The sequence below is a fragment of the Sceloporus occidentalis genome, unplaced genomic scaffold, assembly GCF_023333645.1.
Source record: "Sceloporus occidentalis isolate IW3139 unplaced genomic scaffold, rSceOcc1.0.p SCAF_182, whole genome shotgun sequence".
Taxonomy (NCBI): Eukaryota; Metazoa; Chordata; class Lepidosauria; order Squamata; family Phrynosomatidae; genus Sceloporus; species Sceloporus occidentalis.
The window spans coordinates 173,814-201,274 of record NW_028317162.1 but is presented as its reverse complement, the minus strand read 5'-3'; the positions used below and the strand labels follow the sequence as shown (position 1 = coordinate 201,274).

General features: G+C 44.2%; 1 protein-coding gene across 1 annotated transcript in view; it reads right to left on the bottom strand.

Moving 5' to 3' along the window:
- Positions 1 to 6,585: 6,585 nt before the first annotated feature.
- LOC149278713 (BAH and coiled-coil domain-containing protein 1-like) overlaps positions 6,586 to 27,461 on the bottom strand; it is a 51,798-nt gene continuing 30,922 nt past the window's right edge. The window contains exons 5-27 of the mRNA XM_089501798.1: positions 25,842 to 25,944; positions 25,532 to 25,737; positions 25,163 to 25,321; positions 24,705 to 24,895; positions 24,221 to 24,599; positions 21,133 to 21,945; positions 18,707 to 18,897; positions 18,304 to 18,440; positions 17,968 to 18,066; positions 14,662 to 14,782; positions 13,583 to 13,829; positions 13,209 to 13,391; positions 12,882 to 13,120; positions 12,610 to 12,732; positions 12,154 to 12,283; positions 11,527 to 11,641; positions 11,234 to 11,309; positions 10,696 to 10,804; positions 10,483 to 10,599; positions 9,996 to 10,166; positions 8,789 to 9,873; positions 7,097 to 7,333; positions 6,586 to 6,792 (exon numbers count right to left, since the gene is read on the bottom strand). Coding sequence (XP_089357924.1) covers positions 6,586 to 6,792; positions 7,097 to 7,333; positions 8,789 to 9,873; positions 9,996 to 10,166; positions 10,483 to 10,599; positions 10,696 to 10,804; positions 11,234 to 11,309; positions 11,527 to 11,641; positions 12,154 to 12,283; positions 12,610 to 12,732; positions 12,882 to 13,120; positions 13,209 to 13,391; positions 13,583 to 13,829; positions 14,662 to 14,782; positions 17,968 to 18,066; positions 18,304 to 18,440; positions 18,707 to 18,897; positions 21,133 to 21,945; positions 24,221 to 24,599; positions 24,705 to 24,895; positions 25,163 to 25,321; positions 25,532 to 25,737; positions 25,842 to 25,944 — 5,438 coding nt within the window. The remainder of the gene's footprint in view (positions 6,793 to 7,096; positions 7,334 to 8,788; positions 9,874 to 9,995; positions 10,167 to 10,482; positions 10,600 to 10,695; positions 10,805 to 11,233; positions 11,310 to 11,526; positions 11,642 to 12,153; positions 12,284 to 12,609; positions 12,733 to 12,881; positions 13,121 to 13,208; positions 13,392 to 13,582; positions 13,830 to 14,661; positions 14,783 to 17,967; positions 18,067 to 18,303; positions 18,441 to 18,706; positions 18,898 to 21,132; positions 21,946 to 24,220; positions 24,600 to 24,704; positions 24,896 to 25,162; positions 25,322 to 25,531; positions 25,738 to 25,841; positions 25,945 to 27,461) is intronic.

Below are 27,461 nucleotides of genomic sequence, written 5' to 3'. Positions count from 1 at the left end.
TAATGCCCCCCCACACCTTTGCAGCACATGCAGGGTTAATTGTAGCTTGGGAGCAGCTATGAGTGTGTAGGGGGTGGGCGGGGCTCTGGCAGCCAATAAATACAAGGTTCTAATCATCTCGCCCCACGTGCCTTTGACAGTCAGGAAATGCACAGCAGCCACTGGCCCTCCGCCGGCCTATCAGAGCACGCCAAAATGCATCTTTGGCCCATGATTGGCCGTGGGCTTCCCTTTTGTTCTGCCTGGTAATGTATTGTTAAGTGTCGTCCATGGGGATGCATCTAGGTTCGTCTCAGAGACCCAGGCGGTCACATTTCTAATGGAATATCACCAGCAATGCATACAGGCATTTCGATTGAAAGCTCTTGCGACCAGAAATGGCTGTACCTCCTCTGCCTGCATGTCTGTCCCTGTGTGTGTGACATACTGAATTTTCCCTGGTTTTTCTCATGTGCAAATCGCCCTGCACAGAACAATAGAATAGGAAAATAAGTATCAGAGCACCCAAATCCTCTGGCCTAAAGGACTGGGGACCCAGGGTGCTGCAAATCTTCTGGCCTCTCATCACCCCCAGCCAGCCCAAAGTGCTGAACACACATCATCCTGAATGGTAGTTTTTTTCAGTCCTGAGCTAAGGTTGAGTACCTATTGTTGGATCATTAGGGTCCATTTCATCCGCAGGAAGTCCGGTTCCTGTACCCACCTACATTTCCATTCAGACAAATCAAGCCATTCATAGGATGGGTAAAAGTGACCTGACTGCGACATCTTGCACCGTACTGGCTTCAAAGTCATTAATAATCCTCATGTGTTTCCAATGCCTTCCATATTACTATGAGGGAGAATGGTTTAATAACCGTTTTATCACCAGGGAAGACTGAGTGCAAGCAGTTCTGACACAAAGTGGCCGAAACATTGCGATCGCAGCCGCAACCAATGGTGGCTTCGCTCTCATCATATAGCAGAGAGAGACGAACAAGAACCCCCCCAACACACCCACACACCCATTGTCTTGTCGCTTGAAAGCCCCGGGCTATTCCATATGCCTCAGCCTTCCAGGAAAGCAAGAGGTTAATTTCATAGTGTTCTTTTAATAACATCACCACGTTTTCAGATTGAAAATCCTGTCCAGGTTATTGCTTTCATAGGATTAGCATTGATCTCAAGGTACATTTTTACCTTCTTGCTGGTAACGTATCTGCTGGGTGGCAACCCTATCTGTCGGAGGCAATTTTCTTGGAGATTATTCTTAATTAAAGGCTTCCTGGTTTCTTGTTTGGTTTTATTTATTTATTTTTTAAACGAAATAATCTAAATAGAACCACAATGATATTATTGTAAAAGTATTGTGTCTTTCCTACTCTAGCTGGTCGTTAGAGCTGCAGGTAAAATGTGAAGTCGGGCACCGTGGCACCTGATGGTACCCAAGCAAAGTATAAATATTGATATTTTAAACTAGATTCCTAACAGTTATTCCTAAGCAGATACACGGTGTAGCCAATATATCCTTAAAGCTTTGCTAATTTGTTACTACTGTCCTGTAACATTCAATAAGTTTACAGAACTTTCCCTGGACTGCTTGATTATGGTGGGGGCCATCATTTTCCCAGAGGCCATAGGCAGCAGCAGAAAGCCATGACGTGTCGGTAGGAAAAGATATTTTAAATGCAGTCACCTGTATCCAAGCAGGAATTTCAGCAGTGATGAAAAAGTAGCTGGGATGCTCCGATATCATTATATCAGAATAGAATATTTAAGGAGTCAGCATCGGACTGCGTGAGCCCCTGAGGTTGGGGTAAAAAAACCCTGACTCTGGTTCCCAGGTCCAATGATCAAGTGTTTACGTCTCCGTTAGTGGTTTTGCAGGCTTTGCGCACGTTGTCTGGCATAATTAACATGCGGTGAATCTTTATATAACCCTCCCAGATAAACCAGATGTCTCGTACCCAAGAGCTAACAATGCAGAGGACTACAAATCATTTAATAGATACAGATGTCCCGTTGTAACATGTCACTTGCATGTCGCATGCTTGTAGCACTCAGGGTGCTGTGTAATAGCGCACACGTTAATTCCCGAGCCGAGACACTGTGTCAGGGGGAGATGGCTAATGCCTACTGACACACACTGACAGCACCGTGACAATCTGCTCCCCCTCCTCCACCGTCTACCTTACTCAGCATCGCCACGACTCTTTATCATACATAGTGGATACACAGCCAGCCCAGGGCTCTTATAGCCTTGTGAGATCTCTGATTTTTGCTCCCAATCTACTACAGGTATCCTGATGTCTGTATGTTAGGAGGTGGGAGAAGTGGGTGTCCTGATGTCTGTGTATTAGGAGGGGGTAGAAGTGGGTGTCCTGATGTCTTTGTATTAGGAGGAGGGGAGAGGTAGGTGTTCTGATGTCTGTGTATTAGGAGGAGGGGAGAGGTAGGTGTCCTGATGTCTGTGTATTAGGAGGAGGGGAGAGGTAGGTGTTCTGATGTCTTTGTATTAGGAGGAGGGGAGAGGTAGGTGTCCTGATGTCTGTGTATTAGGAGGAGGGGAGAGGTAGGTGTTCTGATGTCTTTGTATTAGGAGGAGGGGAGAGGTAGGTGTCCTGATGTCTGTGTATTAGGAGGAGAGGTAGGTGTTCTGATGTCTGTGTATTAGGAGGAGGGGAGAGGTAGGTGTCCTGATGTCTGTGTATTAGGAGGAGGGGAGAGGTAGGTGTTCTGATGTCTTTGTATTAGGAGGAGGGGAGAGGTAGGTGTCCTGATGTCTGTGTATTAGGAGGAGAGGTGGGTGTCCTGATGTCTGTGTATTAGGAGGAGGGGAGAGGTTGGTGTTCTGATGTCTTTGTATTAGGAGGAGGGGAGAGGTAGGTGTCCTGATGTCTGTGTATTAGGAGGAGAGGTAGGTGTTCTGATGTCTGTGTATTAGGAGGAGGGGAGAGGTAGGTGTCCTGATGTCTGTGTATTAGGAGGAGGGGAGAGGTAGGTGTTCTGATGTCTTTGTATTAGGAGGAGGGGAGAGGTAGGTGTCCTGATGTCTGTGTATTAGGAGGAGGGGAGAGGTTGGTGTCCTGATGTCTGTGTATTAGGAGGAGGGGAGAGGTTGGTGTCCTGATGTCTGTGTATTAGGAGGAGGGGAGGGGTAGGTGTCCTGATGTCTGTGTATTAGGAGGAGAGGTGGGTGTCCTGATGTCTGTATATTAGGAGGAGGGGAGAGGTAGGTGTCCTGATGTCTGTGTATTAGGAGGAGGGGAGGGGTAGGTGTCCTGATGTCTGTGTATTAGGAGGAGGGGAGGGGTAGGTGTCCTGATGTCTGTGTATTAGGAGGAGGGGAGGGGTAGGTGTCCTGATGTCTGTGTATTAGGAGGAGGGGAGAGGTTGGTGTCCTGATGTTAACAAGATGAGATAATAGTGTTTGTGTAGCAGATGGAAAGTCACTTGTTTGTAATTCCTCTGTACTGGGAGAGAACGAGATGCCGCATTGCACTGGTTGACGCAGCACTTAGATCAGATCAGGAGCTGTGAAGATCTTTCTTAAATATTTGTTTTTCTGAAGGTAAACGCTTCCTATTGCCGGGTATTTTTTCTTTTTCTCTCTGCAGTTGGTATGATGAATGTCAGCGAGGTTGGAGACCTGGCACGGGTTTGATGCGTTCTTGGAGGCGCATTCTTCGTAGGATGTGTCCAGGAACCGGTGGTGAGGTCCATTATTTACCTGTCTCTGTGGGATGACCGTAGCAGCCATTTTCCCATGTAAAGCGTGCCCCGCGGTATGTTGGGACACACAGCCTGTGAGTTTATACAGTACACATACTGTATGTGCTGCTCAGCATCACGGGAAATGTTTGTGTGCCGCTGACCTCCATGTATCACGGGTTAAATCTGTGAGCTGGTAGGTCTGAAATAGTGGGTTAAGAGTTTCTAAGTACGCTGCAAAGTCAGAAATATTTCTTTAATTAGGGCAAACTTTAGCTGATTCATATTTTTGTCATTTAATTAACTGTAGGTATTAGGATAGGAACTGATTGGCCAAACGCCTTTCCTGCCATAGCAGCACAACTAGCTTCTTAAAGGTTTTGACACCTCTCACTCAAAAAGTGGTAATGTTACGAGGGGCCGTATCTGGCACTTCCATTTATTACAGTGTGTAGTGGCGTAATACGAGAGGCCCGGAGCAGCTGTACACTTTGTGTTTAGAGGCACCGAGGGCGCGTATGTATGGCCTGATCCGAGCGTGGCCCAGAGTCTCAGAGTTAATAGCTCCAGGCTTTGTATCTCCTTCCATCTGCTTGCTCGCTGCACAGGGCACCATCCCTTTCACCTTTTTTTTTTGTAAGGATGAGGGAAGACTCCAGACAATGAATCCTCCAGAGCCCGAGGTATGCGATCCAATATCCCAGCTTATACTACTGACTGTAACTGGGGCCACTCACCTAAGTACAGATCCATAGTTACAGATGTCAATGGTCCCCTAACTCTGTATAACAATACATCTCATGATCATACTTACTCTCTCTAGAAAAATAAGTCTATTCTCCATCTGAAATATTACTTCCCAAGTGTCCCCTTTTTCTCCCCCCGAGGTCCCTCTTTTCTAGGAATGGGTATGGAGTATCACAGGGTCCTACAGCCCCAAAAGACACAATAATGTGTATAAAAACATATTAATGCTATGCAGACTTTCCAGGTGTAAATGCAAAATAAATGCCAGACCACACTTCATTTATATAATATATATTTATAGAATATTTCCTTTTTTTTATTCCATCGGACCATATCGACATTCCCAATACATTTTCTTTACTTTTTCCTTAAAAAATGTCTTAAACAACACAAAAAATATTTCAGATCTATTTACATATTTCCAGGAATTTGGTATATTTTTTTTTCTTTTCATTTTTTTTTTTTTTAAACAATAAAAGCATTTAAATGTGACGATTTTATTTTTTAGATACATAAATTGTCGTTCGTTGCCCCCTTCAAGTCCCTGCTTAGTTCCCAAGTGCTTTTTTCATGTTAATCCCCATATATAATTACAAATTATACATAAATCCTAATATTACCAGCCTTGCTGAGGGAGCACAGTGCATAATTTATAGTTTAGCGCCAGCAAAATAGGGGAAATATTTTTTCTTTTACGTTTATTTATTTATTTATTTTTAAGGATTTTTTTTTTTCATTTTTATTTTGTTAATAAAAACTTTCCAAAAAAGAAAAATGTATTTACAAAGTGAATAAATAGATAATTATTACACCTGATCCTGCCTTTCAGGAAGAAAAGCTGTTAAGAGGTACTGGGGAAAGTATGGCTTGAAACTTGAGGCTGTTGACCATAAATTAGAAAAAAAAAGAAAAAAATACAAATAAAACACACACACACAAAAAAAAATACAAATAATTACAAATAAAATGGGCTGGAGCAGATTTGCTAGGAAATGTTTTCATTTTGTTTCTTGCATTTACATATTGACAAATAGTGATTATCCTGCACCTAACATCTCCGTATGTAACATATATTTCATCAAATTATACTCCGACTGCATGCTCCTTGAAACAGGGCTTACTCTGTATGTATTTTGGGCACTGTGTTTCTCAGCTTGTGTCTTTAAGTACTGAGAGAAATCTTAAGTGCCATAAAAATAAGATTTTTAGCATCTGTTAGATCCAACAATGTCCTTCGATAGAAGGTGGGGGGCCTCAACTTCCTGTTGGGCTGGGAAGTGCTATGGTTAACTTCCTGTTACTGTTTTATGATGCTGTGTTGGCCTCTAAGGTCAGGAAAGACATTTAATACTGTTGGTTGTTAAGAGCAAATACTTTTTCTTCATTGGTTGCAGCTATTGGGTTGTCAGCAGGTATAAAAATTAAGTTATTATTATCATTTTCTTCCTAGCTTTGCTGAGCTCAGCTCTTCGGGTTCAGAAGGCCCGTAACACATTTGTTCTACGGTTTTATGCGTCCCACAGAGCATTACAGATCCTTCTGTTTTTTTGTTTCTCCTTTAGATTCGGAAGGGCAGATTTTAGACATGCTTCCTCTTAGCATTTGGCTGGCAGCCACAGTAATGCTGCGGGGTTTGGTTAGATGAGATTAATAACAATGATCGCTATAAAATAACAAACAAGCAAGGTTTGCCATCTACCCGGTCTGAGTAGCCCTTGAATGTGGGATTCCTCCAATTAACTTTCCTGTTCCTGCGTAGAACAAGGACCAAAACAAAAAAAAAATGGATTGAAGAAATGTTTTAACTGTTTCAATGTTTTTCGATGATTAGCTGTGTTTAGAAGACAGAACCAGTCACCAAGGTTGATGTTTCTGAACAGAAACGTATAACGGTGCAGTATACATTAGTGTAAGCGTTAGAGGTTTGTGAGATCGCTCTCTTGTACGAGTTTCGTTTTGTGTACCCACACAAAAAAGGGACTGCGTGGATGGAGGCGTCTTCTAGGTTTAGGATTTGTGCGTATCCATGTCCGAGTTCATATTAATGTACATGTGTATCTGTACATGGTTGCCTTCGTGTCTTTGCATGTGCTAGTGTTAAGAAGTGCAGTTAAGTGACACCCTTCGCCGGCAGACATGATTGGCGTCTCAGCACAGCACCGGAACACCTTCAGCCGTTACTAGCCGCCCAGTTCCCGGGTCGTAGGTCCCTGCCAGGTAGTAGAGGTTTTGCCTGTCCTGGTAGCGCCTGCCGTGGCTGATCTTGTCATACTGCTGGCGGCTCACCACCTGGCACTTATGTGAGATTGTCTGAACATCATTCTCGTCCTCGTGAGAGGACTGGTAAAGCGCATTCTGATGAAACAAAGCAATATATGATTACAACTATGTTCAGTGAAAAGGTGAATTCATAGAACTTTGTCTAGTTAATTCAATAAGTTCCACCATGTCTTGCCAAATCTATAAATTAGGTTATTGCGACCCTGAGTGCAATTAACTGGCTACGGGTTAAGAATGTCCTCTGACCTGCGAGCGACCACTAAATAAGCTGCTGATTTTTAGTCTTTATTTGTGTTTCACTACGTAAAGCGTTTCATCATTATCAGCTTTTGGATCTCTTCCTTCTTTTGCCTATGAAACAGTCTGCCCTCTGACTCACCTTGCCATCACTGTGCCTTTTGCCCAATTTAGTCTCCTCTGGGTGGTAGAACCATTTGACTTTCACCACCATGTTTCCACCCCAGGACTCCCACATGCTCTCGATGCGTCCAATGTAGGGCAAGTTTGGGCGTCCAGCCGACAGAAAGACTGCGCAGTCCCCCACATGTAGCGTCTCCTTGCCGCGCACGATAGCCTTGTAGAACAGCTTCCGGGCTTTCCCTTTCATTCCCCGTCTCTAGAAGAAGCAGAAGTCGAAGGCTTGTTAAAAGTGCTTAAAAAAAACAGAAAACATCTACCCAAAAATAAATCTAGAAATGAACCCGGCTAATTCTTGACCAAGACAACATGTCTGCAACTGTAGCTGTAGCAGGGATCTGGATTGTGCATTGAGGTTTTAGCAAAGGAATCTTCAGCACGGAAAGATAATCGGAGCTTTTTATTTTTCTCCAATTATGCATTAACAGGAATGTTTTCTGAAAACCAAGGAAGGATTTTCCTGACAAACGGAGTCCTTCTGGTCTGCAGCATCGTCAAGGAGGACGCCACAGCTGTTAATTCTAATCTATTACCTTTTGTGTATTTCGGAGAGTGACAAACTGATAGAGCTTCTAAAAATCTCTTTCCACTTGACTGACACAGCAGGGGACCTTTTCTTCTCTTTCTTTATAAGGACAAAATGCCTTTGACTACATCATTAGAAAGAAAGTAGCTTGGAACATTTGCAGCGGGGAAAATGCTTTTCTATAATTTCTAGTGTTCTGGTTTTGCTGTGTAGTCTAAACAACCATAATTTCTGTTGTTAAATGTACAGTAGCCCTTCCCTTGCGTGCCCGTGGAGTCATTTAAACTTCACTATGCCTGAAATAACTGCCAATATACGTTTGTGGCCTCCTATCTTTCAGAAGGCTCCCCGTCTCCTGACGTCACATCGTATCGTTGGACCCCAACAGAGGGATCTGGTATGATACGGGCTGTCACATCTCCATCTGATGTTGTAGCAGACGCATGCCACCACGTGCAGCCATGAAATGCTTCCAGACGGAAGCGTTCTCTGCGCTTGCGCAGTAAAATACATTTTCATTTTGGGGACGGGGCTATTTTATTTTCCTTTCATTTTTACCTATGCCTTGAACATTCATACGTTTCAGATCTTGCTATATTCATGCAGGGAAGCATAATGTACACTGCAGACGTGTATTCAGGGGTGGACAGAGCTCTATAAAAGATTATTGTACTCTTATGGCTGTTTGGTATGTTTAAAATAAAAAAAATTTAACTTTTTGGGGCATTTCATTGTTTGTGAGGATGGGAAACATTAGGGTTAATTATATAAGACATAATTCTAGATGACATGTTTAGGAGAATCTGGGTTTTAAATATCAATTATTTTAAAAGGCTTTATAGTGCTTGCGCAAGAATGTGAACAAAGGTGATGATAAAGATCAAGTTATTGGAAAGTGTACCAAGCTTCATATGTCAAGTAGGATTTTGTTACACAAGATGAGAGGCAACTACAAGATCAATAGTGTTTGGTTTAGTAAGAGCAAAGAAAAAAACAAATTACATTTCACTAGTTTCTGATTTTGTTCAACTTCTCACCACCAAATCCTGCCCACCCAGCCCAAGTTCCCTTTCTGGGCTACTATTCTCTGTTTTCCTAGGCATAACTGTACAGGGCATTTTAACTTACCTGGGTGGGTTCCCCGGACCACCTCCAGAGCTGGCGTGCAGGTAGAAAGGCTGAGATCTTTGGCCGGTTTTCCACAGAGGGCAGGCGTTCCTGTCTGGGGGAGGGCTCTTTGGTTTTAGGGAAGTTTGAAGGGGTCCCTTTCCTTCTCTGTTTGGCCTTTTGCCCTGAGGTGAAGCACCCTCGTGAACCTGGGCTCCTATCCTCTGGGCGCCGTGCCAGCAATGTAGGCACTGGATGTGAGAGGCAGGGTTGTAGGAGCAAGGCAGAGTTCCCTTCGTCAGAGCTTTCAGATGAGTCCTCATTGTCTGTAGAGCAAACGCTGGAACTGGACACTGAGCCAGAACTAGAAGATGAAGAAGAACCAGAGGAAGAGGATGAGCCAGAAAGACCTCGCAGAAATCGAGATGGAACTCTAGCTTGCAGACCCCCTTCATTCCCCTCTTCGTCCTGGTCTGAACATGAGCTGGGGCAGTCGCTATCACAGTTCACTCCACATTTCCCCTGACCAGTGTATTTTCCCAGCGCTAGGCTCATTGGCAGGTGGTCGTGCAAAGGGGGTCTCTTTTTTTTGTCCTTGCCCAGCCCTGGAGGGGCAGTGTAGCTCTGTCCAAGGTGGAGACCAAAGTCCTTTTCACACAGCAAAAGGGCTTTACCATTTTTTGTCTTGGGTGACATCACCCCTTCATGGTCAAGTTTCACGAGAAACTCACTGCCTGTTTTTCTCTTGCTCCCTTTCCCCTTGTCGTCTTCCTCCGGTCTCTCCCCTTTTTTTGTCCGTACTGGCTTCTGTCCAGGAGTGAGCCCGGCATTGGCACTTCCTCCAAAGGGAGTGTAAGAGTTGGCCAGACTGCTGAAGGAACCAGCTCCAAACCCGTTCCCGAAAACATGGGGCTGTTCTCGGCACTTCTGTTTCTTGCTACTCCCCTGTGATTGGAAAGGATCGCCGAGTCCCACACCAGTCTTGCCCCCAGCTTTCCTCTTCCCTTGAGATGTCCAGCTCATTAGCTCAACGTTGCTAGAACGCCCTAGGAAGTTTGTGGCTGGTAACTGCGACTTTGCACCTGAGTTGAACGCATCTGTTTTATCTGAAATAAAAAGTAGTAGTTTAAAACATTAAACATTATGACAAAAGACATTATGGAATACTTTGAAGTTTTTTCTTTCTCTAGAAGTAAAAAAAGTGCAGATACACAGGGCTCTCACTCACCATTTTTATCTTTACTGGCTGCCTTCTTTCCGCTGTTCTTCTGGGACTCCGTCTCTCTGGTATCAGGGCCTGGGTTCTGGGAAAGATCTGTGGGAGCAGTGGTGTTACTGGTAAAGCGCTTAGCTCTGCGACTCTCTGCAGATAACAAGAGAGCAGGGGCGGGTTCTGTACCTGCAACCACAAATGTGAAGGATATCACATCTGAGCACGTGTCACTAGGCATATGATCCCCAAGCTTATATTGTCTGCTTACTGGATAAACCTCTGGAAAGCAGTAACTATGGGTAGATATTCCATTAAGATGTTCTGTTCCGAGTTACACTCTTAAACAGTCCTCAGCTAGAAGTGGAATCGCAATGGATCGGGTCAAAAAATTAGGGGAAGTTCCCACCTCTAGGACCCCTGTCTATGGCGGGGACAGTAGATTGTGCCTTTAAATGAAATGTTTAACAGCTTAATTAAGGCACATGGGCAGACTGAAACTCACACTGAATGGTAAAATCCGGAGGCAGCAAACGGATGTTGTTTAGAGTGATTCTTCCCCGATCGCCATCGTCAAATGCAACGGTCACGGAGTCGGATTCACTCTCATCGCTGGAGGAGCCTGGAAGAGACAATGCCAAACACGGCGTCATGTTTCCATCTATCCCCCTTTACGTCTCTGGTCTATTATATAAAGTAGGCCACAAGGTTGAAGTACCTCTCACCACGTTCCCTGGATAGAGACAGCGTGACTTCTGACTCCAGTAGGCACAGACCCTTGTACCATGGGGGAGGCACCGAGTAGACTGGGGGCGTACATCCACCACCTGCAGAAATGGAAACCATGGATGACAACAATAAACAATTTATATCATCTCTTCGTATATTTTTTGCTAGACCTGCCCTAAATTGGAGTTCTAATATAAGTCCAAATAACTAAGATTTTGTGATTCTGGATACGGTTTTTGGCAAGAAATAAAAAGGATGTTTTAGGATTTATCTGTTGTTAATAAGATCAACTTTGTGACCACCGATGGTTATAGATACATGGAAACAATCCCAAATGTGAAACCATCATATGCTGGGATTCAAAAATTCCCTATTGAGATTATTATACAACGCTTTGCTTGAACACATTTTGTGCTTTTGCCATAAATCAGAGCTGCGGGACTTTGTGATGTCAGGGCTGTGCCGGTGACAGTCCATCCCGGTCTCCACAGAACACAAACACAAGCTTTCCATTGGAAGGAACTTACGGCTTCAAGCAGCAGTTGCTCCTGGGAGTAAATTCGAGGTCGGTTTCCTCTTTCGCCCTCTATCACAACACTGTATCTGCAAGAAGATATTATACGGTTATAACTGGGAGACAGGTGAGACTGTAACACAGTAACGGGATTGTGGATAGAAAGCTGGGGAGAATGGAGGAAGAACTGCACGAGGCTGCTGGGTGCAGTTTGCCTCCTCCAGTCATTTGTTGTACTGGTCATGGTTATTCCTAATATGAAACCCCCATGCCCCTAAACCCAGTAGACCGTGGGTGTTCTCTTACATGTCAGGAGGCTGTAAGCTTCGGATACTGGCTGCATACAGTAAATTGTCCTCTTTGGGTATCAGGACCTGAAGTCCTTCCCTCAGATCCACCTTGGAGAGGGAACAGATGTGAGCTGTGGAGGGGAAAAAAAAAAGTGTTATCCATACGGTGAGAACTGTAATAATACGAGGGTGAGCCAGGTGACATAGGACAGAGTTCATAGAACACGTTTCTGTTACACATGGAGTTATTCACGGCTTACTTCACCAATACATGATTTTCTCTGCTCTGCAGCACCTCGATTCCATCAAGATGCCAAGAACAAAGCAAGAGAGACTGCTTTCTTTCAACTAACTTTTATTTATACATCAGAGGTTACTCCTGTGATATGTAAATATGAGCAAAGGTGCTTCAGAGCACACTGGCTTCTCAAACATTCCCTGTTTTCTTTTTAGATTAGTCTTGTCAAAGGCAACAAATGTAAGGTTGTGTGACTCTAGGCAACTAATACCCCAGGTATCGCAGGGTTTTTAATCGCTTTGCTCGGCCTTCCATTGTCTATACGGAAAATCTGTGACTGCCTTGATACTGGGGCCAGAGATAAATATCATTGTGCAATTTGTCTACCTACAACAGATTCCTCACCTCGGTCTTTGTTCATGCCAGCTTTTGAGTTGTCCTCCTCCTCTCCCTCTGAGAAGCTGCTGTTATCATCAAACTGAAAGTCATCTTCTACAGCGAAGCTTTGCAGAAGTTTACTGACTGCACGGCCTCGCTCCTGGGAAGGGAAGGGGAATGGAAGTGAGTAAGCTGGACAATGAACAGGGATGTGCCAAAGGAACAAGAGGTCAAAACGGAATCAAAGGATCAGGTGGGGAAGACTTTGTTCAAGGCACGATGTAAGGACAACCCTTCCAGTTCAATATAAATATTATCCTCGATCCTCGGTAAGTGATATTTATCCACAGTCAAACTGACTTTTTTTTTTTTTATGAAGCCAGAGAGACTAAACAATACTTGTTAGCTGTGGTTGTGACGTAAATTGCGGGCGATGCAGTTTTTAAGGCTGCACAACAAACCATCTGAATTTTCCAATTAAACACAGCAACATCTTAGCTCATAACGTACCTGCTTAGATTTTAGTCGACCCAGTTTCATTCCTTCTTTTAGGAGGTTTTTGGGGGCTCTGGTTGTCAGGGCAAGACTTAACACTCCATTCTTTCTCTGTGAAGAGTAACATTAAACCAGAAGACCGTGAATTTACTGTTAGTTGAGGGCAGGCTTACAAACTGAATACATAGGTTCAAGGAATCTCCTGGTGCATATTATATACAAATAGGTTTGAGGAAAAGTGCTGTCTATTGGTAACTCACCCGGAGGTCCTTGACTTTCCTGTCCTTCTTTAGGCCCTGGCTGGGAGTGGAGAAAAGGCTCTCGCCAGGAGTGAGTGGCCTGGTGTCTGACAGCATCCTCCCCCTCATGTTGCCTTTGGTGTTGTTCTCATGGATTATTGATTTCTTCTTCAGGGGTTTGGCAGGAAGGCCTCGAACATCTAGCTTGGAAGAACGTTTGCGGATCTTAACCTCATTCTCTGGGCTGGTGATACAAGAGCCTGGAAGAGATGGTGCTTTGATTAGCTCTGATCACTTATACCTCAAAATCCACTGTCCTTCTTTGTCTCAGATCCTCACCTAACAAACCCTGCCTCTCGATCTTCTTCTTGGCCTTCTGATTAGCTTCCATCTTGACTACTGAAGATGGGGAAGGGCCCATCATTGAGGGATTCACGGGCGTGTGCAGGGCCAGCCCTGCATCGTGGCTGGACAGCCCAGGGTGATCTTGCTCGTCACCCTCACTGTCTGAGTCTGAGTCGTGTTCTTCATCTGATGAGAAAAATGAAAAAATTCAGTAAATTTGTATTATAGATCCTAACAAAACATGACAATTATCTCGGACCACATCCATGCTGCATGTCAGACACTGCACTCTGCAGTAGAAACCTTGATAGTCTGTCTCTGACGCCAACTATGTTGCTCCAGCCAATGCTCTAAAAATTACATTTAAAGAGCCTCACCTGCTTCTCCAGCTCCCTCTGTATTGGTTGCCATTCTTAATCTCTCCTGGCCTTTTCTTTCTGGCCCTTTCTTAACCATGAGATGCGGCAGTTTCTTCTGCAGTTTACCGACGGGAAGAATCTCCTTACGACGGAAAGCATTGGTGGTTGAACCAAGGGCTTTGCTCTTTAGCTGAGAAACTTTTCTTGCCAGCTTGGACGCAAGCTTGTTCTGTGGGCATGGCATCTTTTTACAATGGGCTTTGACCTAAATGTAAAGGGATACATCTTATAAAGAGCAAGTTAACTTTAAAATTAAAAGTTACGTTTCCTGTTGGAATTTTCCTAAGACGAGATGTCTGCTGAGATGCACTCCTTTCTATTATCTGACGGCTGATAGACTGCAGACGCACACTGATGTCTTCATGCGTCTCAGACAATCTTAGCCAATGGTTTGGGTGCATTGACTGATTGTTGGCAACTGGTTCGCTGTCTGCAAGGCGGCAGTGCCAGTCGCAATGTGAATACAGATTGTAGCCAAAATATAAGTTGCCTTCTCAAAATGTTGGGGGCATTGAAAAAATATTTTGGCTTCTTTTTGAAGTTACAACTGTTATTTTTGTTTAAGTTTCAAAGTTTAAGGGCGCTTTAATTATATCCAACATACATTACTATTATACGCAATGATTAAAAGGAAAACAGCTCATTTTAATAACTTTAATCAGATGTATTTTGCTTGAGTAAATTTAATCATGCATATGGGATGAAATCCAATAAAAAATATCTAATGAGAACCATACAGTATACTTAAATTAAGAGTGGCCACCAGGGGGGACCATATGTTTTTTTTTTTTGTTCCTGTGGAAGGCAGTCCTAACCAATAGTTTTCGGTTTGTTAATTCATAGGACTGTGATGTCTGAATACCATTCCTTGCATTAACCCGTTTGAACATCATGAATTTATGTATTTTTTTTAATCCAAACACTGATTTTTTTTTTTATATATAAAATTTCACAATACCCTGTTAGTTTATGGGAGATCATGGGGTATAAAGCCCCAGGTAAAGGTATTTTAACATAATCCAGCCGCAAGTACTCACCACTCCATGGGAGCGCTCCTGGTCGCTGTAACTTTCATCCGATGTCTTCGCCTTCTTCTTCTTGGGTTCTCCATCGCTCCGCAACTCTGCACACAGCATACTCAGACTTCTGTTCACCAACCTGGCAAAAAAACCCAGCAACTTCAGAGTGGAAAACCCACATCACGTAACATGGCGTGTACAAGCATTTCAATATACGGGTGTATAGAAGAGCAGCCCAAGACCCAGTAACACTGACCACCAAACCCCTCTTACCGTAAACCTATACCTTACCCACATTATATTCAAGGACACCAAGTATCAACTCAACAGTTGCCAACAATCAATGGGCTCTAATTAACCCTAAGTAAACGCTTGTATACCAGACACAGATGTGGCATACAGATGATAGGGTTGGCCAAAGTGCATGCACGAAGGGACGTGACACAGGACATGTAAACAAGGCATGTTCTTAACATACGCTTAAACAAAGTTCTGCTTGACTGTATAAGGTAGATGTTTGAGATGCATAAACCATTGGCCTGGACTATTTCACGGCGGTGATGCAATCCAATAGAACACTTGGCTGAGGAGTGCTTATGGGCCACCAGTTAGACAGCCCTGCCTTAAGTTTATTGTTTGTCGGTGACCAATGTGGGTCATGCCAAGTGCACGCGTGGCTTAATCGAAGAGCCTATCTGAAATCTGTCACTTCCTACTAACACGCTGCTGCAAAGTCTCCAGCCAGGGAGAGGTTCCTCTGCCCGCTGCTAACCTTACTTCCCCGTGCCAAATTCTGCGTAACTGCAGACAGGGAGAGAGCGGGGATTCCCCGTACAGAGCATGGAAAGTGCTTCCCAGTCTGCGCGTTCATTTCTACTGGTTCTCACAGTCTGGATCTGCCGGTATACACCCCATGCTCATTACTGTGTATATTTCTGGGTCTGATGCTTAACTGGCCTTTATGGAAGGAGGTTGCAGAAAAAAAGGACACCTTTGGTAGTCATTAGGAGTAAAATTGTTAAATATTACAGATTTCAAATATCTGGTTAAGGGTGATGTGGGCTTTAAGTCTGAAACCGGCCTGTATATAGCCTATATTAATAGATCAAAAACATGTTATTTTTGCCCTCTTGGAAGGAATTTAAAGGGTTATAGTACAATCTAAGCAGCCGATTCTTTGGAATCTGCGTTTTCAGGTCTTTGGCATCCAAAGTAAAGGGCAGAAGGTGCCAAGGACAGACTGTGCCAGTGTTGGCACAGCAGGAGCCTGGCTATAGAAACAGAGGACGTGGGTCCGACGAGCGTGGACTGCAGGTCAGTGGGACCGTGGGGGTTTCTTTAGAGACCGGGCTCCTAGCAGAGAGGATTTCATCCGGCCCTTTAAAGCCTCAGTAAAAGCATCTCCCGCAGGCAGATCCATCAAAGCCTCTGAAATCCGCTCAGAAATCTCAGCTGGGATTGTTTAACTCTTACGTGGTTCAAGGACTAGGCTTGTGACCTTCTAAAGATAATAATAACTATTTGAGTTGTGGTACTATACAAAATATGCCTTTGAGTGTGACTAGTTGGTCCAAAGTTTATAGTATGGGAGTGTATGGTGGATTAGCATGCACTTAATGGGTTAATAAGGAAAGGAACCCAGGTCTCCTTTAACTTATTTTACAGGTTACACTGCGCTCAGGTTTGCTTTCGGCGGGGTGCTATGAGACTAATGAAAGACGTTGGAGGTTGCCAGGCAACTACCTCCGGCCTACTGATGCCTAAACTGTAGCAAGGCGCCCTAACATAATGGAGGACTCACGCATGTCAATATGGGGTGGCAAGTATAGAGAGGGGCAGCAACACCTTGTATCATGACCAAGGAGGGGAGACACAGTTATGGGCATATGGTCAGTGTATCGTGCGTCCACTGTTAGTTCCCCTATTCTGTAGTTACTATATTAGGAAGAGATAAAGAACAGTGACAACAGAAAATAATTTGTAAAGGAGTGGTGACATCATCACACCATATAAGGAGCAGTGATATCAACAGACATGACAGCCACAGAGGGCCACTATAGCGGAGAAGAAACAATGACATTATAACACTATGTGGAAGCAACATGTCCGTCAGAAGACAAGTAGAGGGAATTGGGGCAATATGTAGATTTGGAGGCAGTGACACCATGCAATGGAAAGGGCAAAGCAACGAATAGAGGCTGAAAAGGAGAAAAAACTGACAATATCAGCATGCAAAGAGAACGAAAACCTAATGATAACAGAAAGCAAATGGACATATTGCTATTGTAATACAGTCAGAGGAGGATAGAGAGACAGAAGTTGGAAAGGAAACTTAATAAGAAAGGTCATTATTAACTCGTTTCTATCCAGAAACCCATTTTTGGGATTGAGGGCCTCTGCCTGGCAGACACTGATAAAATATAAATAAAAGTGGAGACATTATTAAATCATTCTTGCATCTCCTGTTCTTAATGACACAGCCCACTGGGGCAGGGACAGAGCCACCAGCCAGTCTCCAAAAAACCGGACAGTGGCCCAAACATGTCCTGTGACGCTCAGTAAACATATGCCTTCCGTTGTCCCAATGACTCTGCCAACCCAAACACTGGTTCTTTTTGTTCAGATCTTTTTTCTTTCCCCCAACCGTGCAGCATTTTGCTAATGTTTTCTGACATAAAACCGAGACATTTTTTTTTTTTCCCTCTGTCTTAATTGAGGGAGTCATTTAGCAGAGATTTAACTATTATTACCAAATCATGGCGCTTGATGCATTGCACACGCTCTCCAATCATGTTTGGACTAGCTCGGAGGATTTATGCAAATGGGCCTGCCGGGAGAGGCAATTTGTAGCAGAGAAGGACAATTATACAGGGCCCGTGAGTGCGCGAATAGCTGTACCAGGCTGCTAATGGGTAATAGCAGAGCGCTGGAAGCAGCGAGCGGCACCGTAATGTGACCAAAGGCAGCTGAATGGCACAGAGATAGGCTTCATACGCTGTGCTCTGTGCCACTTTTCTGGGGTCCAAACACCCCCCCCCCCAAAAAAAGGCTGACAAAGAAGTGAATCGTGCAAATACTGTAACAAAATGATGATAAGAGAACATAGAGACTAAATAGGGAGGGTTATTAAAGTCAAAGGGTTATGGGCGGACTATTCACAGTTTATCATCCGCTAAAGGCAAAAGTAACTTCATTTTTAAATAGTACCAGCGTCGAGGAACGTAAGTAAATATTTCATTTCGTTTTTGCTTTAGGGCTTTTTAAAGTCCCTCCTTTGCGTTTTTTAAACAGTTTAAAGCAGAATAAGATTCTATGATATCTTACTTTGCTTTCTTGCCATCATATGGCGGTGCGCGGCAATGCGGCCGTTTCCTAGGCCTCCCGGGGCCCCGTCGGACTGGACTCCTAGAACTTTCTTCCTTACTGAGAAGGCAAAGAAAAAATTTAGAAGCTTGACGATTTGTATAACGAGAAGAAATTATTAATCCACCCCTTGGACAAGAAATCCAAGCACTATGCTTTCCGACAAGGTGACATTAACTGTGTCACCATAGCAATGAACACGGTCTTCTGCTTATTATAATCATTTATTGTCTTATATAGCGCCGTGTTATTCCGTAGCTCGGTACAATGCTCATGTGTCTCCCAGAATTCACTCACTCATGATCATGCCGTCTTTGTAGCTTCACCAGCTCCCTCTGCTTTTCCTTATATCTCCTCTGGATTTCTGCTAGCTTCATTCTCATATCCACCTCCTGGGTGTCCAGTTGGTCAATGGCTGCCTTTAAGGGACAAACCTGACAGGGGAGGTGAGGTAAAGGTTCAGTTTCAAAGTGACATCATCATCAGAATGTACGATACATTGACACCACGAACCACTAATAGGAAAGGAACAATATCTGGTCGAGGGACCAAGACACTGGCTATTCCGATGACTTCTCCTTAAAGGGTAAACATACAAGGTAGGGGGAGACAATTCTAGTGGTTCTGTGATATTATCATTTACTGGCCTCCTCATCCTCACACCAGTTGCTTTATCATGGCACATAATTCCCGTACTTACTGGTTTGGTTTTTGGGGTCCAGGTAAATGTCCGTCGAGACAGTCGAACCCTGGGAGTGACGGCGGGGCAGCAGGGGAGGAGGTTTTGTAGGGGAGCACCTTCCTGGCTGGCAGCCTCCGCCAGAGACCACGCAGCAGCGATAGTAGCAAAAACTTGAAGATCTGAGACCAAGGATTCATCTTCGTGGTGATCTTCGCTGGCTAAAAATAATTGAACAAAGTGTAACAGGGATTAGCAGACAGAACCTTACAGGGAATTTGTTCTTTACTTTGAGGGCATAGGACGACCAAATCTAAGAAGCATGAAATACTTGTATAACAATTTAACAATAACTACACACTGACTTTAACTGTTTAAAGAATGCCCTGCATGTATCGTGTAAAATGGGCTGTAATTAAGTTTAGCTGCCGGTTAGGAAGAATTTCTCATTCCAATTCTCAAAATATAGTTCAGATCATTTCTTGAGTTATCTAGGTGTTGGAATGAGATGAGACTCGGGTGTAGGAAGATGTGTTTCGAAGGCCCTCTGTTTGCCTATAACTAGCCGGGCAGGCTGTAAAGATGCCCATGTGAATGTGTTTCTAACTATCTTCCAGACACCATACCGTTGATGAGGATGCATTTCCGTACATTACTTTATACACTATAGCAAAGAAATCAATGTTAAAAGCTGCTCGGAGAACATTCCTCTATTTAAGCACCGCGTCCTGTGTTTTATCGCCGCGCGGCACATGTGCTCATCTGTCTTACAACTGACAACGTACTTCCAATGGCTCCCATGACACCCACTGAGAGAGGGGCAGCGATGGGATATGCAGATTTGATTATTACCCCCAAATAAGTCAACCACAAATTTAACTAACCCAAGAAAGGGCAGCAGGCAGCCCTCACGCACATTCTTGTGGATCCAAGAGAATAAATAATGAAGGTATGTCCTTCTAGATTTCAGGGGGTTTAAAGACGCAATAAATGGAAGACGAGCAACTCTGAACTCTCAAGTTAGGGCGGTAGAAGACAGGAATGTTAGGTCTTGGAAGCAGTTTTATTGCCGGTATCAGGATTTTGCATTCACCAAAGCCGGGGATCAAGTTGTGTAAATGATAAAGTCAGGGTACAAAACAGAAAATTCAGGATCAGATTTTAAAGGCACTGTATACGTAAAGCTAATTCTTTCCCACTGTACAAAATAACCTGCTGTTTCTGGCCTTTCCTGAACGACATCTGCCATTGGATTATGGGTGCTGTATTTCATTAACACCTGGAGATCTGCATTCCCCCCCCCCCCAACATATTAATTTAACCCTTTCAGTTCAAGAAAGACCTGTCTTATTAAATTTCAGCAGTAATACATATTTGATGTATGTCAGAGACGAAGCACAAGATTAATGAACCTCCTCCATGTCCGTAAGACACAGTGAATCTGAGATGAGGCGCATTAGTATACGCTGTTGCTTGTTGTATTTGCAGGTGGAAGAAATTAAATCCTCCCTCTTAATGGCTGCTTTAAGAAGTGGCTTTGGAGGGTGAGGTTGGGGGTTGCGTATCCCTGTGGTGCACAAGAGGCTATGATTAAGTAGCAAGCTGCACTCAGAATACAGGCTGCAATGTTTGTGTTTAATAATCTCACAGGAGAGGACAATACCCAGCCTGCAGGGAAATCAACTTCATAAGATCTCTGGCTTTTAGCTGCTCTTAGCCTGAAAACCTTCCCTTCCCTCCAGACTTCTGGCACAGGAAAAGAAGAGGCTACTCCCTCCATAGGATGTCTCTTAACCCCTCCTGTGCTGTAGGGAGCCTGCTGTATCCCACGCTGTTTGTTCCAAATCCAATTGACCACAAATATGAGCCTCTCAGTATGATGGTCCACTTAGATGTCTCACCAAATGGCATCTTTACAGGCAGCGTATCGGAGTATATCAGGCCGAAGAATGGGCACAGCCTTTAGTTTGTTCCTGATTTCGATATTGGCTTGTGAGAGCTACTCGGTTAAGGTTTGCCTCTAAATGCTCCCCTGTGTTGCCATTTCCATTGGGGAGAGTTAATGGACAATGGTTGGCAAGACCAAGGCCAAGACAAGGCAAATACTTGCTAACACTAACACTTGCTAACAGGGAGTTTTTGGCTTTGGGGATAGCCTATGATCTCATATTTTAACAGAACTGAGTGATCTCCACTGAGTTGGAATTTGGAATATAACCTTCTCTATTAAAATGTTGGTGGCCCCTGACTGTAACAGAAGTGGTTAGCAGGACAATTTATGGTACTGCAGTAAGACTGACCTTGGAAGAATTCATAATCATTAACATGATCTTGCAAATATATGTTCTGTGATATAAAACCTGCTTGTGTGGTCTCTGGATGCAGAAGATGAACTAAATCACATTTACTGGTAACCAAAGTTGCATTAACTGGAGGAAAGCACCCACCTTTTGTGTCTTTAAGCCGTTCCTGTAGAGCTAAGTCTGCCAACTCGCTGAGTAGAGCAATTCCGTGAATACCTGAGCTGGGGGGAGAGGATGAAGAGTCCGTATGAAATGGGTTCACCTCGTCCTGAAAGGATGGTATTTCTCCCAAAGAGATACTGGCTGCTATTAATGTGTCCAAATTAAGCGTGAGCGCTGAGTGTTCCTGTGTTTCCAGGGAGCCTGGCGAGGAGGGAGCCGAGAGCTCCTCTTCTGCTACCTTTGCATCTCCAGAATCAGGACCATTGGCTTCTTCGGACACCGTTTCATCAGCCTCGTTGGCTTCACTAATTGCCTCCTCCACCGCCACCGGTCCCACTGATGAATCATTTGAGATGGTTGGCAGCTGTGCAGCTGATGTGTCCACCAGGTCATCAGCTTTAGCCTGTTCTGTCCCCTCATTGCCCTCCACAGGTAGAGACACTGTTTGTTCATCGTCATCTTTCGCGCTTTCCCGTACGTCCAGAATTTGCCTCTCTGCGGCCTCTTCGCATTCTAGAACGTGAGGTTTAGAAACAACAGGTTCTTCACTACAAACCTCACTTAGATCCGTCACACCTAAGCGGGGCAAATCCTGGCTGACCTCCAGCGAACCCCCAGAGACAGGTGTGTCAGATTTCTTGGAGGGGGTAAACGTCCGTGATTGTTCAGGTTCTGCAGCAACGGATGCCCTTTGCATAGTTTTGGGATCAGCAGGGTCCGCGGAGTGCACATGGTGGGGGGATGGGGAGGTATAGGATCGGACAACATCTGGGTAGGTATATCCAGGAGGCAGATCTGCAAGAAACAAAGGAAGCTTAATGACTTCACCCGGGGAATGGAGGTTGAGATTACATGCACAAACTTCTGTTACGAGAAGGTCCAGCTATGCTGCAAGAGTTAGATTACAAATGCAAGGCCACAAAAGAGGTTGATTACACAGAATAGGGTAAAGATCAGGCATAACGGACATTTAAGCAACATCTGTTTATCTAAAGGCATTGGTTACATGTGGGGAGCATGTAACCGACTCCTAATATCACGTGTAAGCAATCCCACAGTCTGCTGCTCACTCTCACTTTCTGAGCAGATTCCAGCCACTTGTGAAAAGTTTCGTTAGGAGTTATCTGCTGGCAAGTGAGGAGAGAATTAAATTGTTTTCCAGAGGTGGATAAAAAGCGTAAATATTAGGAAAACGGTTCTGGGAAATCTTAAACATAAACCAGATCTTGGCAAATTGTGTGTCCGTGTACAAGAAGCCAGAGGTTTCCACTCGGAGATTGGGTAGTGAATGGGTATTGTTGATTGCAATTTTAGTTTTCCTAACAGAAAACTCAGACACCTGCTGTCAGGCATTAGATGTCTATGAAATAAGTAACAGAGTAACCTGTACTAGAAGTCAAAGCTATGCCTAGAAATCTTTCACTTGGATTGGTTTACACAGCTACTGCACGTGTGGCTTTATGGGTTCCGTCAGCAAGTCCGAGCCGCGCCATGTAATCTTTGATACGATGTACGTAGCAGAACGCCAGGACTTTTGCAGGTTTCTGCTTAGAACCAATGGAGGTGGGTAGGACGCATTTTAGAGGGGACTCCACCTTTTTAACCTATTTTTTATAGTAGAAAGATAGCCAAAACAATGGGAGTTTGGATAAGGAACATTATAATACAATAAAGGATTGAAAGATGAGGGGCGAATTGGGATAGTGGCGAGTATATGTTACCCGTAAACGCATTTACTTCTTTAGATCTGTCTTCTCTATTAACACCCTGAGGTCCCCACCATACGGATTAGAGGGTTAAGGAGATGGGGAAGGATGACAAATGTGAGGGGTAGTGAAGGAGGGGGAGCCGTGTCACCATGTTTGTAGGAGAGCAAGAGAAAAAATAGAAGAGAAGAGATATGATGAGACCAAGCGTTAGATGGATGAAGCAGAAGACGACATGAAAGGGAAGGCAAGTGATTGAAAGGGGAAAGCTAGATGGACAGAAAGGGGGGTGGGTGGTAGAAAGGGATTAGACAGATTTGGAAGATGAATGTAGGCAGCGGGAGTCATTACCCCGGCTGTTTTCTGGGTGTTTATGCAGCTGACAAAGGCTGAGGACCAGGAAATAAATGTTATTTCACAATCCTTGGAAGGCGGTGAAGGTGCCCTAGGTTGGCAATGTCCCCTTTGGCTTCTCATAGTCAGATGGTTATTAATGGTATCCATCCGCCCTCCTGACAACATGGCCAGATGAATAGTGTATCCTTCCCCCAGCCAAGCCCCTCACAAGGACTATTCAAGGAGACTTTGATGACTCATAACCTTGGGGTTAAGACTCAGGTCTTTGAAGTAGGATGTCATATTCTATGATCCCAAGCCAGGGACTTTGGGGTAGTCATTTCCAAATATAGTAGGAAACAAAAAATGCAAGCTGCAGGCCGTTAAAGGTGCTCTTCCCGGATTACAAGACTAAATCCAGCTGTAATTGTTTTATTTTTTTCTTCCCTTTTTTTATATTTAACTCTTCTTTTCTCTGATGGAGCCAGTAATATCCTGCAGAGATCCTGCCAAAAAAGTATAAAGCTGGCATAGCGCAGAGAGGGGAAGAACAGATTCCCAGCCGTATGCAGAGACGTGGTGACAAATGAGCCTTGCAACATGCAAATATGTTTTTAATTTAAAAGGCAATCAATAGCGTTGTGCAATTCATTTGAAGAGATGTGTGGATCTCCATCTCCCTATGAAACTGCCTCTAAAGAATCTCTGCCGTGGGACCTGGTTAACCTTGTGAGTGCCAGAGCATGATGCAAAACACATCGGCTATTTTGCATACAATGATTAGCGGGCGAGATGAAGCCGTCCTGAGCCGGGAACGTGCTTTCTCTGTTATTAGAGTGCCGCACGCCCCATCGATGCGTGTGGGATTCTACGCAGAAGCAGAAAGCCTCAGTCACGCTTCATACATCACATTACAGGCAGGTGAATGAACAGAACGTTGTGTAAACAGTGAAGTGAATGATTATGTGGATCTAACTATATATCCGGAACCTCAGGGTTCTGCAGAGATCAAATTGAATAAGGCTTACCTGGTTCCAGTGATTTGGGGTAGTCTTTGGGGGGCTGCCCCTCCCCCCTCCTCTCCTCTCCTTCCTTTCCCTTGGAGCTCTGTACAGGGACTGGGCTGACGGCTGGGGAGCTGGGCACGAGAGCGGAGCCGCCATCTGGGCAGGCAGGTAAAGTGCATGGGGCCAATGGCCGGGGAGTTGGACATTTGGACGGAGGCCTCAGACTGGGCGAATGACAGCAAGGAGACAGTTTAGGTGGGGCTGGGGCAGAAGGGGGCCGCAGCAGCAAGCTGGGTGGTGTCTGGCTCTTGGAAGTGTTTAAGGCATCTGCTTTGCTGTGGGGCTTTGTGGCCTTTTCTGGTGGGTCTTCTGATTCTGGCAGATGATCCTCTGGCTTCCGCTGTGGGGGGGATGAAGTGGGAGAATTTTAACTCCATATGCTTATTTTTAAAAATGCATTCATCTTTTATAAAGTGATTTAAGATTTCAGTGCCACGAGGCATACCTGAAGTTGACTCTGTCTTTGAAGTTCTAGCGCCTGAGCAGCCCTTTGCTGCTGGAGGGCATAAAGCTCCTGCTGTCGCAAAAACTGCGATCTTGAATACACTGGGAGCTGTCCTGGGTGCTGCAAGTGAGAAGGGGGTCCTCGGCCGGGGTACATGGGTGGCCACAAAGAAGCCTGATCCATGACATCAGCTGGAACAAAAACACACAGGGCACAGTTATGATCAGCCAAGTACAAAGGCTTAAAATGTGCAAAAACAACCAATCAGGATAAAGGGCTTACTTTAACCAAGTTGCTTTAATCATCTGTATAGCAGAAATCTATTATTTCAAATCTCTTGTAAACTTAAGATCCTTTTAAAATGTTAACCCTGAGATTTGTTGTTTCTTTAAATCTCCAATCCAGAATGATAACGTTTTGATGTTGTGCTGGACGGTGAATTTGTCGGGGTGTCTTACCGAGCGGGTGTGGAGCTGTGTGAGGTGAGGGCTCTGGAGGTAGTATGACCAGCTGCGCAGGAGGTTCCTGTGACAGGGGGAACACTGGTTGCATGGCACTTGGCATCGACGGCGGAAATCCAGGGGGCAGGTTCTGGTGAAGGGCTGGGTGGCTGATACCTGAAGAAAGAGCCAGAGGTCAGACAAAAGAAAAAAGTGCCTAAAATACCTGTATGAGCTAACTGAATTGCATTACCGAATTAGTTTATTTTCATTCCATAACTAACAACTCTTAGTAGTCATAAAACAACAGCCTGCTAATGGTTAATTTCGTGTGACAGTTACCAAGGTTGGAAAATCCAGTTGATCTCACTCAATAGAAGGACATACCGTAAGAGTGACCTCCCATCCAAATGGAGGGACTCCTAGTTCTGGGCAGCCAATGAGTGTGGGTAGGGTGTGTGTGTGATGTTGGATCGCCTCCCAATTGGCTCGCCTGGAGGGAGGATCCACCTATCATGAGGTGAGAGGTCAAGTCTCCTGGGCATCCGCTGGAAGGATGGATTCTGGCAAAATCCACCAGGTCCTTGTTTTCCCTGGAATGGAGAGGACACAGACGTGACGTGGATGCTCACCATGTATTCCTTCAGTGAAGCAGATTAGTGCAGCAACATTTCTCATCAACGTGAATCAAACTTACTGCATTAAAAGGTCTCTCCCAGGGATCCCCAGTCTGTCATCACAAAGACGATTCCTCTCGTCTTCGGTGTCTAAGTCGATGACATGCATGGATCGGCCAGAGCCTGGAAATGATAGATAAACTTATTGGTGGAGGACTGCTTGCTAGAAAGGGCATCATGTAACCACAACAGACCCTTAGGATAACCATTTTAAGTTAAAACCACCAAGTCTTATGAAGCCATGGACTGCGCATCTATGCAAATATTTATTTATATATGTAGCGCCATCATATTCTACAATTCTGTACAATATGATAAAGATGGAGAGAAACTAATCTCAATCATATGTTGTAGCCCTGCAAGCAGCCAATAGAAAGGCTAAACTGACCCGATACACACTGTAATCATTTTGTACAGCAAAATAACTTCTCATGTTTAACGTATCTCACCATTTATTGGAAACCTAACCAACGAACGTTGAATTCCTTTTCTGGATTTGTAATATTTGTTTGGACAAGATGCCCAGTTTTGGACGAGCTGTGTCTATTTCCAGTTACAAAAAAGTTTTACAAATAAAATAAAAATAGCCTTGAAAATGAAGCAATGTCCCTTTTTTAAGCTACAGAAATTGGCACTGGATACATTTAACGCTATATGCACAACTTTAAGACATTTTAAAAGGCACAAATGTTTAATCTTGTACAAAGTCATTTTGTTTTTGTTTTTATATTTAGTTTTATTAGGATTGGGCCCTTGTGTGTTCTAGCCTTTTTAGAGGGATTCCACAATATAAACAATTACGGTTGGTTAATTTTAATACAAGTATCTGGCCAATATAATTAATTCTTAATTCCTCTAATGCTGGAGGGCCAGGAGTTCTGGGTTAAGGCTGAGCAGTAGTTAATTTGTTGATTCTCCCAGGTCTAGCCGTCTGACTAGACTAGAAAGCCCTCAATCTGGAAGCTGTGTCTCATCAAGAAACTGGCCTAGAGGCCGGCTAATGAAAGCCATGTGTCCTAGGCAAGCTAAGGGCTTCTGGTAACCCCGGATATTTCCTTCCTGCCCCCCCCCCCCCCAAACCACATGATGACATCACTCTCATCACACATCAGACAGGAACCTCTCACGCCTCCTCCCACACACACAATGCTTCCTCCCAGAGGAATCCAGTGTGCAAATCCTGATTGAGTAGGATTCATAAGTACTCAGTACTGGCACAGTTCATGTGCCTATAATGCCACATGCAACAAACGCGTAGGCTTCACAACACTGAGATTCAGGGGTGGCTGCCCCACAGGGCTCTCCAAAAGGAAACTTTGGGGCCAGATATATGTTGTTTTCTATTCCCGTACGTCTGAGAATTTAATTGGATTTAAATTTTACATCATTGGTTCAACATGTGGCTTTTTAAATTATACAAAAAAGTCCACAACACACACGCTATATAGATATCATACTATTATACAATATAATACAAGGCTTTGAAGTGCGTCCCCCTGTACATTGTATACATGCATAATCTCCATTTTAGTAACCATAACCATGTAGCCTTAAAAGTTAGTATAACCTTTTGTCAAGGAAAAAGGGTGGGCGCTAACAGACCCATGTCTACTGTGATGTGAATAATTTAAAACAGCTTG